At 41.5% G+C, this 20,342-nt stretch overlaps 1 protein-coding gene across 7 annotated transcripts in view; it reads right to left on the bottom strand.

Moving 5' to 3' along the window:
- grin2bb (glutamate receptor, ionotropic, N-methyl D-aspartate 2B-b) overlaps positions 1-17,786 on the bottom strand; it is a 75,568-nt gene extending 57,782 nt beyond the window's left edge. For 2 of the 7 annotated variants that reach the window (XM_079553932.1, XM_079553931.1), the window contains exons 1-3: positions 16,034-17,050; positions 14,138-14,724; positions 151-822 (exon numbers count right to left, since the gene is read on the bottom strand). In XM_079553932.1, the coding sequence (XP_079410058.1) occupies positions 151-822; positions 14,138-14,146 (681 nt within the window). In that variant the 5' untranslated portion in view covers positions 14,147-14,724; positions 16,034-17,050. Of the gene's footprint in view, positions 1-150; positions 823-14,137; positions 14,725-16,033; positions 17,053-17,076; positions 17,414-17,465 lie in introns of those variants that run through there. The other 5 variants (XM_079553930.1, XM_079553929.1, XM_079553928.1 and 2 more) reach the window with 5 other exon arrangements.
- Positions 17,787-20,342: the final 2,556 nt, after the last annotated feature.

A 20,342-nucleotide genomic window follows, 5' to 3' on the forward strand; every position in this document is an offset into this window, starting at 1 on the left:
ACCGTATCATGTGGTACACAAAGTGCAAAGGCTCTAACTGTGGAATCTTGTGTTGCAAACAAGGAAGTACGAAGGAATTGAAAAGAACAGCAGCTGTGTCGTCATTCACCTTCCTCTGATACGACAGATCTAAAGCAGGACTTTTCTTACCTTGGCAGCCATGACCATAGCGGAGCCGCCCCTGATGCCCAGGATGGGGATGTGCGTCTGTGCAGAGATGAAGTCCAAGATCTGAGCGATGGCCTCTTGATCAGTGTCGTCCCCGAACACGACGCCTTGCAGCGAATTCCTGGCCATTTGCGCACAGATCCGGTTTATGATACTTTTGGGGTCGGTTTCGTTCATGGTGACCACCTCGACTTTGGGTGGATAGGGAATGTGGAGGAAGTCCTCTTTTTCAAGTCCTGCCCCTAACGCTACTTCACTAGAGTTCCCCACCAAGATGACGGCGATGCTGAGCGAGCTGATGAGTTTGGGGTTGATTGGGGGCAGTGGTGCCGAGCCGGGGGAGTACGGAGGTGGGATGACCACCCCTCTCTGATTGGGCCCTCCTCTTTGGCCTCCTTGTCCTGTGTGTGCACCTCCAGGCCCCGAGCCAGGCCCTCCAGCTCGCCGACACTCGCAGAGGGGCAGGAGCAGGGCAGACACCAGGAGCACAGACAGGAACAACGACAGAACAGGATGGTTCCTGTGGGACTGATGCTGTTGCTGCTGGAGAGGAAGAGGCTGACGCGGAGGGAAACACACCAAGCGCTTGTCCTGATGATGGGAGGGAGACAAGTGGAGGCCGACAAGCATTGTGGAGGAGTGTAAAAGCCGTCCCTAAAACGAGGAACAACAAAAAGACATTACATAACTCACATTTTGTATTATAATTCCAACAAACGTCAGGAAACAATAGACACAGGAACGATGGAAGCCAATTCACAATGCGATATCTCATGACCATAAAACACTATGCTTTAATTGAGCATATTTACTGTATGTTTTAGTATTCGCTGTTTTCTTTAGTTAAAACACTTCTATGAGTCTATGAGAAAAGATGAATGGAAAAATTGACTTCGGGGACCTGAGCGGGCTTTGAGATGTGTGGGAGCGTTGAGCTCCATACTTGTATATGCAATCCTTACTCAACTCAACGCTTCTATTGTATTTTCATGAAGCCCTGTTTGGAGCAGTTTAGTTTATTTGTAAGTTAGTGATAACACAAGGAGCTGAAAGTATAATAAAGTGTCCCAATCATTTGTCTCAAATTCATTCCGCAGCTTGTTTTTTAGACTATAGGATGTGGGCCTCCTTTCCTTCGCAGGGTGGCTGGGTGCACCCTTGGAGATCGGGTGAGGAGCTCAGTTACCCGGGAGGAGCTCGGAGTAGAGTCGCTGCTCCTTCATGCCGAAAGGAGCCAGCTGAGGTGGCTATAGGGCATCTGTTCCGGATGCCTCCTGGTCGCCTCCCGCGGGAGGTGTTCCAGGCATGTCCTATTGGGACAAGGCCTCGTGGAAGGCCCAGGGCACGCTGGTGGGACTATGCGTCCGAGCTGGCCTGGTGTTGCCTCGAGGTCCCCCCAGAACAGCTGGAGGAGGAGTGTGTGGATCGGGACATCTGGGAATCTCTGCTGAGACTGCTGCCTCTGCAACCCAGCCCCGGATAAAGCAGAAGAAAATAAAATGGATGGATGGACTTTAAGAATTTCTATATTCGTTTCTGTCCCAGCTTTGATTAGTTTTTGTTAGCATGCTAGCTTTAGCATACTGACGCTAACCGCAACATTTTGCGCGGCAATCAAAAATGCGTTTGTGGAGGTTGAAACTAATTCAGTGATTGAATTCTCTGGGTTCTTAGCTTTCCAATCGCATTTTTTCAGTATCGGTGCATTCCTAGAACAGACCAGCAAACAAACCAACATGGGGAGAGACGCCAAACTTTTCCAAATCAAAATGCAAATTTATAGCTGCATGAATCAATTCCCAATCGTTATATGCTTTGTGCATTTATTTGTCCATATTCCTCATATTATCCTGTATGAAACATGGTCAAAAGAGATTTTTTAAGAAACTTCTGGAAAGTCAGGATCTGGGAAACCGAAACAATTCACTCCAATAATTGAAGTTGCAAATAAATAGGCTGCATAATCAGACTACATTTTGCAAAGCCTGTGCGCTTCCATGTAGCATCAACTGCCAACGCCACAGCCATTATGGTGCTGTGACTTCCTCGGAGGAACCCTGTGGCACGCATCAAAGAGAGGCAGCCGTTGTGCGTGCGTTCATTCACATGTACAGCGTGCTTGTGTGTGCGTTTTTCCAAACTTGAGACAGCACCAGGCCTGTTTTGACAGATTGACAAGTCTCACAGCTTCATGGACTTGCTGCCAGGCTAAGTGACCATTAGACACCGGGACCCAGCACTCGGCCCTCTAGTTCACTCCCTTTCGCCCTCATTCCCACACCTATTTTTCTGTTGTTTTCGACAGCCTCACTTCCACACTCTATGAGCCCTTTGCTGGTCACTGAAGTCTAGAGACCTATTATTTACAGCTAATATTTACTGCTGTCACATACAGGGGAGTAAAGGGAACAGAGTGTTTCCAAAACACTCTGTACTCTCTTCCATCTAAATAGTCTAATATCCACTAATATCTAAATTTGAGGTCGACCTGTAGGAATTTTTGGGGGATGTTTATTGGACAATGCCGATATGCTCAGCTGATATTTTTGACCAATTTTTCCAAATGTCTGGTCTATAATCCTGTAAATACATAAATACATGGCCATTTCAGCAGTGGCCAATTTTATTTTATTACTTTTGATGATCCAGTCATAGTTTCTGTCCGCTTTGAGTTGCCATTAACGTTAGCATACTTTTGCAGCATTGTGCGGAGGTTAAAATTAACTCAGCGATTCTCCAGGTTCTGTGCTTCAAAAGGACATACAGACGTTTTAGGAGGAAGTGTCTATCACTTTAGTTCCCGGAGATTTCGGCTTTCATTGCCGCTAGATCGGGCGATAGCTGCTATTGTAAAATCCCCAAATATCTGCCCGGTATCTAAATAGTCTAGTCCAGCCATTCCCAAAGTGGGGTCCGGGGACCCCGGGGGGCCTCAGAGGTGGACCACCATAGACATAATAAATAATAGATGTCGCCTGCTCACTCCTCCCCATTTACCATAATGACCACATTCGAAAGAAAGACTCCTCCTACCCTGCTCTGACGTAGCATGTTCCTAAAAAGGGCATAAGGGCGGGATCTTCACTGTAAACTCGGCCCTCGCATGACGTTCGGTCGTAGCCGCGCCATTAGCGCTCATGCTAACGGCCTGTCAATCAAAGTCCGGCCCTCATTAGCATACGACATGTATAAAATGTACCTTACAAAAACCAGCCTAGTTCCTTTAATTGTAACTAACCCACCATTATCACGGGGCGATATCTAGCTGTAGAAAGTTCCAAAAAATTTGAAACCAGGCTTTACAGTTGTTTAGAACGTGTGTAAAGCGCTTTACACATGAAACAAGCCAGTAATGGAAAACTGGCTTTTTTTTGCCGCTCAGATATGGCAGTACTGCTGCAATGGCAGACAATGTCGGCCCCTCATAAAGCAGTGCTACCAGTGGCAATTGTTGACCACACATAATAGATCTAAAACGGAATGAGTTTGAAATGAGGTTTATGTCTATTAGTCTAATTATAGGAAAGTATTTATCCAGTAATCACTATTATTTGTCAATTGTTCATAATGCCGGGGGGCCCCATGGAATCTTTGGATCGGCAAGGGGGGCCGCAACGAGCTGGACTTTGGGAAGGGCTGGCTCGTATCCGCAGCTCAAATCTAGAAATGAGCTGCAGAATTAATTGTGTTCATCAATAACAATAACAACATATCCGTTGTTCCTACTTAAATCTGGAGTACCTGATTTTCAGGTAGTAAAAGCAGGGTTGGAAATCAATTTGTGAATATAAATAAATAAAGAGCATATTATTGCACCCTGTCTGCATATAAATATAGCACATTTATTAGCCACAAAGTCTAAGTGAGTGCTTTTTTTTTATGGCAGTGTTCAGGCCTGCGGTTTGCCAAAGCTGTACACGTGAACCCAAAACATAATGGCATAATAGAACAATTATTTCAGTCACAATTGATATAGAAGAGTAGGGGCTGCAGCTAACGGTTTAAATCCCACAAACTCCTCCTTTTACATTGAAAACAGGAGCTTGATCTTAGTTTGAAACATATGCCATACTGAAACGAACTTCCAGCTTCATTAAACTGAAAAAAAATACTGACAGTCCCGCTTTTCTTCTATTAATCTATTCACATTGACTCGAGTAGTGTACATTTGGTCTGAGCAGCAACATTACTTTAACCTATAAACCAGAGGCAGATAAAACAGCAATACTGCCATGTTAATTTGGAGCGTTCTTTGAAGCTCGTGCTCCAACAAGTGCAACGAACTATAACTTAAGGCGTATTTAGAAGCTGATAAAGGCAAGTCTTAATGAGAGAATGTTCATGCTAATATCGTGAATTAAAGGGGCTGTTCAGGAACATCAACATCATGCACAGTAAGAGCCGGGATTTCTCTTTTAATCAGGCAGTTATGAAACAATAAGCAGGAGGAAAAGTTGCTGGGGCTCATGTAGTCATTATTCTGCCCATTTCTCTATTTGTTCTAGGAGTGAAATCAAATGTTTAGTCCTTTAATATACAATAAAGCAGACCTGTGTGCTGTGTATATAAAACAGAAAGTAGCAGGCTTGTGTAGCTAATAACTGGAAATACCCCAGCTTCAACTTTCACTGTTTGCACACACAAAAAGAGGTAATAGATTCCAAGCATTTGAAAATGAGCTCATTGAGAAGGTCAGGTCAAAACACCTTTTAATAATTTATGAATTAAGTAACTGTGCCCTGTACAATGGCAAAACAAAACAAAAGAGATAAGTTCAACATCTGAAAGACCAGCATCTGTATTTTGAAACCGTTTTCTGGTGTATAAAAAAAAGGAAAAAAAGTCTAATCAGCCTCGGTTTGTGTCAGGCTCAGTCGCATATGTTCTAATTGCGAATACGCCGGAGTCTCTATAAGGACAACCAGAGCTGCATGGAAAAGCCAGAGATAGACAAGGAGAAGGAGGAAGCGAGTGGGAGGAAGCAGCGGCACGGAGAGGCAGCGAATAAATAGAGACGTACACAAAAGAGATGGAGGTGGAGGAAGGAACGGCAAAAAGAAACCCAACGGGTGGGGGGGGGGGGAGTTGTGTGAGGCGCTAACAGCTGAAGAAAGATGATTATCACGGGACGAGGAACAAGTGGGGGGTGGGGGGGGGGGGTTAAGACATGAGAAAACTGCAAAGACAACCATCAAGATGTAAAGCAAAACCAGCTAAAAAGATAGTAGTTGTAATAAAGCAAGCATTAGACAAGATGTTGGACTAGACGGCACAGAAAAGCCAGTTCGGATGTGTTACGGTTTAACGGCAGTGCTCCGTTTCCATGGTAACTATTCAAATATGTCTCCACCTTGATGGACAGAGATACTTGCATCACTTTATGCGGTACTCAACGTGCATGCGGCGCTCAGCCCTAATCGAACAACTTCACTTTTATGCAGGAAGTATTTTACACCTGACAGAAAATTTAAAAAGAGCACATTATCGTGCCTTTAAACAAATCAAGGAGTTTGGTGATGCAACTGGGATTGGATTTAATTTTAAATCAAGATTCAGTTCTAGTCGCACATCCAGCCAGGAGTATTAATATTTCAAAGAGCGTAATATTAACCGGGAAACGAATACAAGAATCCCATGCATTACCGAGTGCATTTGTAGAGGTCTAATGTCTAAAGACCAATATTATTAAACATTAATAATATTTAACAGTTTGCAGAAGACATTCTAGTACCTAAGTAACTTTTGCAATTTGTTAATTATGCTGGGTCAAATTATATAAAACAAAGCAAAAAAATCAAGTAGTGGCTATTTATTACACAGGACATATTGTCCATCTGCACGATATTGTTGTTCCCTAATGTTCCTCCTTGCACTTACACACCAATTACAATAGCATATGCGCTGCGGGAGAAGCATGGATAAGTGGCGGCAAACTGCTCCACTAAACACCCACATGTGAGCATTGCTTGTATCCAGCAATTTACTGTCGATGTGACCAGCCTACTACGCTCCCGTGAATGCAGTGTCGCCTGAGCAGAGAGGCAGCCGTGCAAATGATGAGAATGTAAGCATCATAGGTCAAGCACTGTTTGGAAGCATAGAACGCAGCTGAGTCCTTGACAACGGCACTACGGCCCATGATCTGATCCTCAAAGCGGCATGTGCCATGTGTTTATGTACACAGTGGGTAAAATTAATGGATTTAATTTGCCTTCAAAGGCCAACCATATGTAAACAGCTTAAAATGTTTAAAATAAGGTCGACTACCCCTGCTTAAAGGCATGTTGATTGTTTTCATAATAACAGGTTCAAGTGTTATCTAGTTACAAATATAGGCCTAATGTTCAAATTCAACATTTGCAGATTTTCCTTTTAGGTTATTTCTGATGGAAATTCAAAGAGAAATAAAGAAAAGCTTTCCGCTTGCTGTCACTTTTCAACGTTTATTGTTTCGGCCCCACTGAGCTCCACCACCGTGCTCGATGTGTACAGGAGGTTTTCTTTATATCTCAAGTTAAGTACACTCGTCTCTAAAGCACCTGTTGCACACTCAGGTGTGCGGGCTCAGAGTTCACTTTTTTACATGAATACCATGTGATGAATTCACCGGTTTAAAGTAGTTCAAAGTCCAGTGGCACTGGCTCTTTCTCCACATCTGGGAGTTTGACGTTGCATTATTCAATCAGGACGAGTGTAGTTAGTTTATTGTTTATTGAAACAGGGACAATGTACAAAACCATTAGTCTTTACAAAAGAAGAGATGATTTGTACGAGATTTAGCTAAGTAGCTATTTTCCAAGTACACAAAAACAGTACAATTATAATCTACAATAAAATCACTATATAAAATACATTAAATGTTTTTCTAAAAGTATATACAAAAAACTCGACACTCCCTACAATTTACAATACATTCATCAATGCTGACACGATTGATGATCTAAAATGTAGTTTTTCACGTTTCGAGTAAAACTATTAAGATCTACTGACAATTTCAGACTGTCTGGAAGCTCATTCCACTGTTTAATGGAGCGAAATGAGAAGGCACATTGCGCAAAGGCTGAGGATCTTTTTGGGATTACACAGTTTTTATTTGCAGTGGACCGAGTGGCTCTCGTATTTTTGACAAAGTTCTTCAGCGGCGGTGGAGCTGAATTATTTGTGATTTTGAATATAGTGCAATGATGATAACGAAGTGTTTTTTGTCAAGTGCCTTTAAAGCACTTGTAGAATTGGAAACACCTTGAAATTAAGCCGATTTCTGTCTTCCTTTCACTACTGAATGCCAAAGATCACATATGTATTTTTAGTTATTTATTATTACGACCTTATGCAGGTTGAATGAAATATTGCATGAGTCTTATTTTGCCCCCAGGCTTTGGGTTTGCTGGTTCCAGCTCAGGCCAACATGAGCAGGCCATCAGTCACTTCACAAGTAACATTTACGAAGAGCATTGATCACAGAATTCAAATGGCACAAGTGGCCGACAGAACACAGCGCCGCGCGCCTCACAATGGTGCACGTGCACACGCCTCCACTTACGGACTTCCCATCTGCCAATAAGGACCCACATAATCGATCAACTCTGCTGCTTGAGTAAATTGTAGCCTGTCAATTTGTACTTTAATGAATATATGTGTCGGCTTTAATGGTCATCTTTCAGACACACTACATGTAAGGAGCCCCAATCCCAATCTGCCGCAGCGTTTAAGAGACAAGTGGCCATTATTATCGACATCTACTGTATCCCATGGAATGTGGCGTGTGCACATTTGTGGTAAGTTGAGAGGCAGGTATTCACAATGGGCTCAGGAAGTACCTGTTCTCTTTATTCCTATTTTATCATGTTCAAGTTTGATGCATATCCAACTCTTTAGTGTAACCCGAGCATCTCAATTATGACAAATATGAAGTAGAATGTTTGGTGTTTTAGAGCATGAATGAATGCGAGTGTCTTAGGTACAGTTAAGGTGCATGTGGGTTTATACTGTATAATCGTGTATTGTGAAATGTTCAGATTTAGTTATGTTTTTTTTTTTTTGGCAACTAGGGCTGGACAATATGGACCAAAAGTCATATCCCGAAATATTTAGGTTGAATATCGATATACAATATATATATCCCGACATTTTTTCCACAAAGTGAGAGCTGTGATATGAGTAGTTTTATTGAACGTGCACTATAAAATGTAACATAGAAACTGTATAACAAAGCTGTGTAAGGTGACATTTAATTTAAAAAAATAGCTTGGTTAAAATAGCCTATAAAATAAAACTGGTCAATCTTTTTCTGAGAGCAGCATTTATATATAAAGAGAACAAAATCAATCATCTTGAGATTACCTGCTTCTTTATTGTAACTTAATAGCTTATCTGAATTTGAAATATCCTTATATATGCGATATGGTCTAATTCCATATCTCATTTAAAAATATATCGATATATCTTAAATATCGATATATCGCCCAGCCCTACTGGCAACTGCCTTAATTTTATATTTTGTAATGAAGTTTGGTTCTCAGCTGGTTATGGTATTCAACCCTTTCAACTAAGTGATGCAAAAATATGAATGTCACCAGTAATGAAGATAAGTCTCTGTCCTATGAATGCCTCCCAGTCCCAATCCTCGGTGTCTCCTCAGTGTCGTTCTCGTTTGTGTCTCAACATTCACTTTCCATCATCACCTTTGTTACATCAAGTTTATTTCACTGTATTTTGAGGTCATGGTCTTAGTGAATACACAGTACACAATATCAAAATACAGTGATCATAAAAGACTGAGAATCAAAACCATTTAACAACAGTCTTTTTGGCAATAGTTTTAATGACTAACATACTCGGGTCAGTTAAAAACTACTATATCCGCCCTCACTTCCCATGAACACAATAGGACAAGACAGGGACGGCTTTTTGCACATTTGATTGTTGGAGTCTTGAAAAAGTGACTTGGTTGACTGACACGCGCTACAGCTTTGACTACGAATAAACAAAGAAGGAAAACAAGGTGATTATCTCTGGAGACAGCCATTTAGGAGAGCGAAATCGTGCAACAGCAGTTCAAAGCGCTCGAAGGCACCTGGAGAGCACTCAGAGGCCATTATTTGCAACAAGACAATAAACATCTGGCATTTCACTTTACAATGTAGGTCACAGCTGTATGCAAAACAACAATTTCAACCACCCAAACATCCACTTAGTGTTCAGTGCTGTCAACTTCGGCACATTTTGACTCCCATTTCATTAAATGTCACAGCACTAATTACTACAGATTGTCAAAGAAGTATCAGCTGAACTGTTTCTTTTGCTGAATTTCATTTATTCAGATCTGTCAGTCAGCGCCGTGCGACATTGTTGCTGCTAATCAGAAGTCACGCAGCTACAATGACGCCGCTGCAGGAGAGGTACGAGCCGACTCATTCTATTTACGTTCACGGCAATTAGTCAATTCTTCTTCAAAACGGAAAGTGTTGGAGTGATTTACCTGCAGAACGTACTACCTCTGAGTTCCACTGTATATTAACAAGGTGATTGTAGGTGTTGTTTATTTCATTATAAATTCCACAAACCTTGAATAATAACTATGTTTCTAGTATTGAACGTAAAGAACATTGGCGAGCAGACTCATTACGCTATATTCATAAATTACTGAAGCAAAATAGAGCAACAAGAGTCACCCTTAATGAAGGCATAACATGTGGCCGGCTTTGCCAATCTGCACTACTGTTACCATTTTTTAACTACATGCTCGGAGGATGGAAACATATGAGACAAAATTATACTTAATGCATGAAAATCCCGTCCCCTCTCTCTTCAGGATTCTGAACAGATGACTCTTTGGTATTTGATCCAGACAGACCAGTCAAGTATCCTCCCATAGCTAATTGTACACTATAATGACATGCACTACACATTCCTGCCTCCTCAGGGAGGTTCCTCTTTAACATTACATGGTCAGTTCATCAAAGGTAATGGACACTGCAAAGCGCAAACAGATATAAGCTCTGTGTGAGGGTCAGACAACACAATAGAGAAGACCCATTGGGATGAGGTGATTGTGGGATAGCAGCACGATCCATCAATCCTCTCAGGTCTTCATTACCTCATTGGAGCCATTTATTCCTCAGGGGCTACATCTGCTGCTGTGGACTTAATTTAGAGGCGGGTGACGCGTACCTCGACTTTGGACGATCTGAATGCACACAGAGCCACCTGTCTCAGCTGGAGTCTAAAGGAGCTGTCATAATTCTCTTAAATGTAAACCAACTGCAGCTAACACGTGAGCCTTTTTCCTTTCAGAAAACAATCCATTTTTGCCCTAGGTTTGCTTGTGCACAAAACTGTGTTTGTTATGTTCAACTCCCAAAGCCCTGAATGCGATAACTCGGCGTTTCAACCACTGTCAAAGGTCATTTGGTTATCCACCACTTAAACCGGTGACACCATTTGAACGTTACCTGCTAATGCACAGCTCTCTGGAGGTTTTTAATAGCTTGCTCAAGGCGTCTACGACTCTTGGGACCAGTTGTAATGAGAAACCAACTATTCATCTAGTCTCCTGCCTTGTTTCCTATAATTACCTGCATCCTCACAGCAGTCCTGCTGCCACGCAGCTCCATCAACACCTGTGGCTGAGTGACTGTCCTATGTGTCATAGGAGTCAACAAAACAAAGTGTTTTACACATGGACCATAGCAAGCAAGTGTTTCAAGTTTCGTTCAGTCAGCAGGTTTCATTTTGCTTTTATTAGACAGGACATTATAGCAGGAAGAGGTGAAGCTCAGAGAGAGGTATTCAGCAGCTGTCTGGGGCTTGAACCTATGGTGCTGAGCAAGGCAAACTGCCTGAGTGCTGTGACATAACCCTTTTGGTTGTTCCACATATTAATTTTACAGATACCAACTGGAATGTGGATTTTTTTCACATTAATGAACACACTTAACGTAGTGCCACTGAAAAGTGGTAAGTGGATTATTGTGGGGCTATGTGGCCATTAAAGCACGTTATTTGAAGTTGCTTTGAATATAGTAAACACTAGTCTTTAATTCCCCTTCCAACATAGTCTCAATTGGTCACTTTCTAATTAAGAGTTATTGAGTTCACTCTGTTCCTGTCACAGGAATGTGCGATAATGTGTTCAAAAGAGACACAGACATAGAGGAACATTACGTGAGTATTTTATAGATTCCCGTTGTTTATTTTGAGAATGAGTTTGTTTTGAAGTCTCTCCGATGAAACACTAATGAACAAATAATCTCCATTATAGCAATGATCTATAAAAAAGAAAGTGTAAAAGAACAGCATTGTGTTCTTTTCGCGAGGCCCTGACAAACAGATTATAAAAAACCCGGTTGAGCACAGGGTGCAGAATTCAGTAATAGAACTGCACACACCGAGAAGCCGGGGAACGTGGGTAGAGGCAGTATCACGGCACCGGGCCCCTGTTCTCTATTCTTAGCGTATTCCTTCACAGTCACACATGGCTGGATATAGAGGAAGGGAGAAAACACATTTCAAGATACCAAAGTAATAAGAAGGTATCAACACAGACAAGATAATTAACTATGTCTGCATCACAAGTAAACGTGCGTGAGGTTTCGATTCACCTGACCGGTTATGGTGGAATTAAGGAGTCTCAGAATTGAATGTGGCAAAACTTGATCATTTGAGTGTGTGAGAGACAGACACAGACAAAGTCAGAGAGTGGGACAGCGAGACAGAAATCACAGTGATGACTAATAAAGAAATAAGATAAAGTATTCCACAAGGACTCAAATGACTACGTAGTTCTGGATGAAAATTCACCAAATGTTCCCGAAGGCGGATGGGGGTGTTTTCGATACAGTTTTGCACAGCACTGATGCAAGATATTCAAGTCTAGCTCAAAGCTTGAAGTCACAAAGCGTCGTATCCATAAAGCAATAACTGCAGGTCAGTTGACATAAATGTGGGACAGCTCTGTTAGATTTCAGAGCAACTGGTCTCAGCAGGCGCACGGGACCACATTCAGCCAAGACTCTGATCCGCTGTGCCACCAGGAGACAAGACTTGGAGCGGCTTCACTGGCAGGAGTCAGGCAGTGTGACAGAACACAGGCTTTTGCACAATTCCAGTTTAAGCACACACTGAAAGCTGCGAGTCTGTACAGCGTGTCGATCAAAAACTCACTTAGACGACAATCAATGTCTTGAAAAGTAATCCGACTCTATTTTAAGTACACTTTGTGAACACGCCCCTTTAACGCGACCTGAAACATTTCAGATGTTTGATGATTTAAGACGAAAACGCTGCATAGCAAGAAAACATGTATCCAACTTTGTCATTATGTATATTCAACATGTTTATCCACAGCTCTGTCGCCATTGATTTTGAGTTTTGCTACACTTTACCTTAAGGAAAAGATGTACCCCTTTTCTGTATTACAAACAAGTAACTTAAGCTTGTAGTACCTATTTTCCGGACTATAAGTTACAGTTTTATCATAGTTTGGCTGGGGATGCGACTTATACTAGGTGCGACTTATATATCAAAATGTATAATTTGACATGTTTCACACTGACAGCCGCTAGAGGGCGCTGTAGGCTTGTGTACCAATATCTGCTACTCCTGTACCACTGAAGATTTAAAAAAAAAAAACGCTAATCGAGCAGCAGACAGAAAGTTTGGAGTGAGCGAGAAACTTGTGAGGGACTGGTGAAAAGCGGAGGTTACTCTTACTGCAATGAAGAAAACAGAAAAAGCTTATCGCAGGCTAAAAGCTAGAGCTACAGCTAGAAGAATGAGTTTGCAAATGAGAGCTTGAACAACGTGCTGCCGGGAGAGGCTTGTAAAATGCCCAGGTAGTTGCCAAGGCTGGTGTGACTTATACTCCGGAGCAACTTAAAGTCTGGAAAATACGGTAGTATGGTTTATGCACATAGACTAGAGTGACCTTATAAAACACTACAGTACAAAACAACACAAGAGCATTTCTACTGCACTCCTCCAAACTCCAAATCAGGTGCTGCTACTGCCACATGATTGGCTGGCAGATTTGACGATTAAAAAGCACCATGCTAAAATGACCAAAGTTTGGATCTCGATTCTATTAAAATGTGAATCACCTTTAGTGATACTTACTATACTATCATTAAACTCCCATCTCCAGTAGGTCGGTAAACATAAAAGTCGGCCTTCAGCTTAAGTAACATAATCCACATTTGTATCTTATTTCTCCAGAGCCAATTTTGTAAATACAAGAATACAATGTGATGAGTAAGTATTGCTGTCAGAGCCTTGTGCAGCCCAATGAGCAGCTCAGTGCTTTGCATTTTTCATGAAATATAATGCCCAGTGATTCCTTAACTTGACTACAACAGATTATGATGCGCGTCCTCGGGGCCATTACCTCAAGAAGCACCAGATGTGTCATCGCCATTTTGCACAATAACATTATTATCTCATGCAAAACACAAAACATCTGCAGATCTAAGAAATGGCCGAGTTATTTCTAACACATCGCACGATCTCTTACTGCTACAAGTGGGTTTTCAAGTAGTCATCTGTACCGGTTGTTTTGTGATTGAAGCCTTGTTGACCTTAGAAATCTGCTCTCATCTCGTTACTTGTTCTGCCTGGGGTGGGCATTGAGTCCACTCTTGCTTACTCTGTCTCTTACTTTTGTCCATGTTGATGTGGGTTCTGCTGAACTGAGGAAGATTCAATACAAGAGGGAACTGTTTTCAATTTCACTACTTGAAAACCTTTTCTTCAATGGAGAGCTCCTGTGTGACTGGGAGGTCACACAAACATGGTACAAGTATATACTCAGAGGCATTGAAAGGTAATTGTCAGTTTTAAAAGTTAACTGCTGATATAAATGTCTTTTATTTATTACTCAGTGTCTTAAAAGTTGCAAGATTAATGCAACATTTCCGACACAACTCCAGGTATGTTTTTGATGTGAAGGATGTGGTTAAGATGAGTGTCCTACCTTGAACATTGCCAGCCCAGGTGTCCTTTCTGCTCTTCAGAACTGGCATGATGGAGTGATCTGGGCTTCAGCTCCTCCTCTCATAGCCTCGGATGTAGGGATGGTGGACAGAGGAAGTCAAGCACAGACTGGAGGTGGTCTGTGTCACAGTCGAAGCGGATGAGGCAGTGGAGATGATGAAACCTGATGCTTGATGTCAGAGCTAGGGGCAATGGACTCCTAACCTAACACAGTCACAATCAACTTTATGGTGTCTCTGAGCTGGGAGAATCAAATCTTAGGAAGTCAAGACCTCAGTGTCTGTGCACACACGGAACTTAAATGTGAAAGATGTATAATGTTGAGAGGCTGTCGTTTAATCCGCCTCTTTCCATCAGATTTCTCTCCTTCTCTTCCTCCAACGCTGGTGCCGAGAGCTCACTGAGGTCTCCTCCCAGAAGTCTGTGAGTGTGTGAACACGGTTGCCTTGGAGATGAGGAGATGAACAGTGTGTATATTCCTCTTCTTCTCTTGCGCTCTTCTTTCTTTGGCTTTCTCCTGCTCTTTGCCTTGGCTACAACCATCAGTTTGCTGGGCCGCCTCTCAGCCTGCACCAGAGGAGAGAAGGACAGTTAGACGGCAGCGCACGCTTGTGAAGGGAGATCCAGTTTATTAAGGCTCAATGCTATTGAGGACACAAGTCAATCGTCTCAATGGTTAACAGTCAAACCAAAGAAGTCAACATGCTCTGTTTGTGCGGTCAAAGCATTTCAAGAGCCAGTAAATAATATGTATTGCTTCTTTAGGAGAGTTTCATGTTATGTTTTTCTTATCCACCATGAAATGTGCATAAGTAACATACACTTGATTAAAATGTAGAAATGTGTTAAATGATAAATAAATGCCCAGGAACAGTTATTAAACGTAACCATTCGTTTGACTCAAATCTCTGGCATGTTTGCCATCTTACATAAATCGTTCATTAGGCCAAACCCAAGAGCTGAGCAGCTCGTTTAACCCATTACATTACGACTTACACTGCACTTGACACGCCACACTTTAAAAGATGTCCTAAATCATTCAGACTGTTTGGGTTTAGAGACGCACAAAATCAACATGGAACTTTTGGGTTGAGTTGCTCTCTAACTCTAATTCGCTGAGCAATGTCTGAAACTGTATTAATGTACTGTAATTAATTAACACATTTTTTAAACGATAAAACGATTTTCTCAGGCATTTGATCCGCTTCATATTTAGCACAGTAGTTTGAATGTGACAAATTGTTTAATATCTATTGATTTTGGAGCCATTACTGTATGTCATGTGTTGCATAAAGTGGATCATTGATTGAGCATTGAATATGTGCAAAATACTGTGAGCTGCGATAATCCGGGTTCATCAAGCAGGAAGCAAGACAAAGAAAGTGTGGGCGGAGGGAAACATCATGGCATCAGTTTAAAAACTAAAATGCAGGAGGAGGAAGAGAGGTAGGGGCTAAAATAATGTTTCAAATGCATGCACCTCAACACGGCACCGGACTAATTGAGTGAGTCAAGTGTTTTGTGAAGTGGTGAGGTGATCAAGTAGTACTCATTGAGAATTCTGCGGGAAAGTACAACTACTGACTGATTTACGATTTGGATAGTGATATAATAACTATAAAGTAAATGGATAAAAAGCAAAGGCTTGGCGTGATAAACCACCAATTAGTCACAGTAGGGTGAAAAACTGTGAGCACAAACACAGCAGCAGATATCATAATATTTTTCACAAGGACTCTGCTGACAGACGTTCATGCCGAATTGAAATTGGGATCAGTATCATGCAGAAACACATGCTGACGCACAGACTTACTTTCCATGCATGCGCATACACGCAGTCGAAAACAAGTGGGAGCTACGTATATTCACTACTCACCTAATTAACTCTTTTCTGTAACACATAATGTATAGACTGTAGTGAAGATGTTTTACAGAGAAGAGAGGAGACACAAAGGCATAGACAGAGCAAAAGTGGTCCTTCATTTTCCTTCATGATGACATCCCACACAGAACAATAAGCAAAGGGGCAATAGCCGCTGTGACAGTCCATAAGCCAAGAAAACACACACTACTGAGGCTAGTGCGCAAATGAGCACTTGTGTTCATATCACAGACGCACGTAGCTCAAATCCAGGTGACAATCCAGTTTGACCAATGGAAAAACTCGTTGACAAGAGGCGCAAGTGCTTCCAAACGGGTTCAGCAATGGGTTGAGGGTGCAAAACGATGTCACAAAACAAAAAAGGGTATAGAAGAGGGGCAAGATAAACAAAGTCTGTCTATCTGTCAGTCTCTAATCCAACACCTGCACACTGTCTTCAATCCACAGCAAGTCATTACCCACTTAATCCACTGTTCAACAACCAACTAATTCCAGGCGGTCTCTCTTGCCTGATAGAGAATGAGAATGAGGAAGGGTGAGGGGGAGCTTAATAAAAGAAGATAGCTAGGTTTCTGAGGTAATCATAAAGAAAAATCAAGCAAGATTAAGATCCATTACTGTTATAATATAACTGGGTATGGAGACAATGGAACTGCTAACAAATCGAACATATATTTGCACATACATTGAATAAATACTAAATTTAGCCACAAAGTTCTCCCATCATTAACTTAATTCAAAGCAGGAATAAATCAGACTAAACAGGTCCAAGCCTTATGTCATTAAAGCCTTATTTCATAACCAAAGCCCTCTTGGTTTACGAGAACACAGATTTTGGAACATTTAAAAATGGACACTAAGACAATGACAAAAAATGTAAGGGGAGCATATGGAGACGGTGCACGACCAGACCAATTTGGTGACCAAAGAAAATTTTTAGTGTGCGCACGCATGTGTTAATGTGTATTTTATGTATACGTAAAGCACACACAAATACACACAGACAGACAGATAGACAGACACAATAGTTAACCTACCTAGAATAACATTAAAGATTCCCCAAGAGTATGACGCAAAGAAAAAATGGGTGAGGAAGGGCCGAAAGAGAAGGAAAAGGGGAAAAAAGTCATTCATGAGGAGATTTTAGGTGTTGTTTTGTAGAAAATGCATCCAAGTTCATACAACAAATAAGATTAAAGACAGAAAGAGGGTAGTTAATTGAAATGGCAGCGGTTAAACCATAGAAGGGACTGACAGGTGTGTTGAAAAGGAAATTAAGGTGGAGAACAAACAGATCAAATGAACACCAAACTCCTCTTTCGTCTGAACGTCACTCATAAATAAATGAAATTGTAAACCAAATAAATGGAAAAATAGATGAGGAGGCAAATGACGGAGAGAGAGACTATATGAAAAGACGAAGCACCTCCCAGCACTGCGATGAGGAATAAGAAAAATATAAAACGAAAGAAAAAATTGAATACTCCAAAGCCTTCCGTTTTTGTTCTGTTAAGTGAAGCGAGGGGGGTCCTTCAGTGTAAACCCCCCTCTTTCTCTCTCTCTCTGCAACTTCTTTTTTTCTCTTCTGCCCGCCTCAACGCAAGATGCTACGGTCCCTTCAAATGAGCTGGAAGCCTATGCCAACACAGCTGTTTGACATGGCACTCAGACAGGCTGCATGGCGGTGTGCGGCTGCCCAGAGATACAGAGGAGCGGAGTCTAAACACACCTCTGGCAGCGCGCCCCCAACTCCAACCGCACTCCCCTCCTACACAGAGACAAGCAGAGAGAGTGGAGGAGAGAGAGATGCGGAGGTGGGTCCCTCTGCTGGATTTTCCACCAAAAGATGCAACTGTAAAGAAAGAATGGTGCAACAATTGTCAAAGCAGACACTTCCATAAAGAAAGCAATAGCTCCCCCTATTGTTAAAGCACAAGTTAGACACAGTTTCACTCAAGATTTTGCTGAAAAAAATTACAGAGAATTTCCAATACATTTTTATCATGTTTATTATTTCAACAAAATTTTGAAATGTGTCTTGAACTTGTGCTTTCAACAAAACATCCCTCTATCACAGTTATACAAATAGGCACAAGGAATACACTCAGGCCTGGTGTATCAGGTCCATGTTCTGTGGCAAGTCCTGTAGACGTGTCCTGTGGCTCGTGTACTGTCCACACTTTCCACATCAGACTCTGCAGTGCGAGGACAAAAGTTCTAGCATAAACAGGAGATGCGTACAGGTCAAGGTACACGTGTGTGCACCACAACATTTTGCTTTCCAAAACCAACCAGGGGCTGGGTGGGGTGTTGGTTCTGTAGGTAAGCCAGTAGGGCTGGGATAAAACATCGTATCACAATCAGGGTTTCCCCCAGGAAATTTGGTAGTGGTGGTGTCTATGGGAGGGGGGTAATTTATTTATTTATTTTTAAAGAAGTTAGTTAGGGTTGGTTAGACTCCCAAACAGGAAAGTGCTGCAGGAAACCCTGGGCAAAGGTTTTTGCTGAAATACCAAGTATCGATTCTATATCAAGTATCAAGTACATTTTATCATGCACTCCTTTGTTTTGTATTAATGCACTTTTCGATCTGAACACTTCAATAAATGCCAAATGACATTTGTTTTTTGTAAACTTTGGACACATGACTGTTTTCTTTTTACACATTTGAAGGATAGCATATTACTTACTGTATCGCAATACTTGAGTATCGTGATACAAACCAGATGCATACACTTTATAAAAAGACATATATGCATTATTTTCTCATTGTCTGACATGAAACCAGACTTTACTTTACTTTTATAGGTCAATTAGAATTTGAAAAAAATACATATTTCTATTTGTCAAATTTCTGAAGAATGAGAGATAGAATTTTCTACACAGTTATATATGATATTTTATCAAAACCAAAGGTTTACATACATTTCATTAATATTTGGTAGCATTGCCTTTAAACTGTATAAATCTGATCACACGTTTGGGATATTGTTCCACAAGCTTCTCACAATAGTTGGGAGGTATTTTAGTCCATACCTCCAATCAGAACAGGTGTAACTGAGCCAAATTTGTCGGCCACCTTGCTCTGCCCATACATTTTCAACTGGATTGAGATCAGGACTTGGTGATGACCACTTCAAAACATTGACTTTGCTTTCCTTAAGCCACTTTGTAACCAGTTTGGCAGTTTGCTTTGGGTCATTGTCCATTTGAAAGACCCAACCGAATTTCACAGTTTGGCTGGTGGTCTCAGGCTTGCCAGATTCTCCCTTTTTCCTCCAAACACGACGATGGTCATAATGGCCAATTCTACTTATTTTTTCCACCAGACCCCAGGATAATTTATGTCTTTATCCTTTTTTTTTTGCAAACTCCAATCTGTTTTTTTTTTATGTTTCTTTTGGAGTCAGAGCTTCTTCCTGGCAGAGGACCCTCTCAGCGGGACAGGACTTGTTTCACTGTGGATAATAACAAACTCTTACCAGGTTCAGAGTCTTCACCAGGTCTTTTGCATCTCTTTTGGCATTTAGCAAATACAAATTATTTTTTAAAATTAACATTGACCCAAAAAAGACAAAAGTGTATCTCACTCATTGTTCTAGGCTAAACTTGCGCTGTCCAGGATGCTGATGCCAAGTTTCTCTGCCTCATGAGTAGCCAGTTTGCTGTGTATATAGATATATATGCTGGTCATATGAAATGACCAGCATCAGTATCAATACTGACAAAAATTGTCAATATTAGGATTTTTCTGGTCAAGTTGAGCACTTTACAACAATGCTTTTTACTTATTTTTTGCATTTTTGCACAGTAAAAAAATACATTTACAAAACAGCCCAGTCCACACAAGTTTCTAAACTTGCATTGATCTTTTGATTGATCTCCAGTTGAGACCCAATTCAGCAGCAGGCTCCAAACCAAAAACATTAGGAACACAAATATGTGCACGCAAAGAGTAAACTTAAGTCTAGCACCCTCGTGTGGTGACGACATGAACTCATGAGAAAAATGCTCTCTTTACAAAAACAATAGTTTTTCTAACTGGCCGACTGAAATAATTAATAAGTTACGAAAAATAGTGTGAGTTTAACCTACCTGTTGGACTTGACTGATACTGTATGCACGCTGATCAGCATGACGCCATTTTCAACTCAAACCAAGCCATTTTCACAAGATGACTGCGAAAATATGTGGAAGATTAATCGGGGATCCTACACTGTTCCCACCTTCCCGCGTGCAGCGTGTGGTCCTATGGGCCCTCCCCAATATAATAGATCCATGGTCCTCCCCCCCCATGGTGACT

Source organism: Gobius niger (assembly GCF_951799975.1).
Source record: "Gobius niger genome assembly, chromosome: 3".
In the NCBI taxonomy this organism is placed as follows: domain Eukaryota; kingdom Metazoa; phylum Chordata; class Actinopteri; order Gobiiformes; family Gobiidae; genus Gobius; species Gobius niger.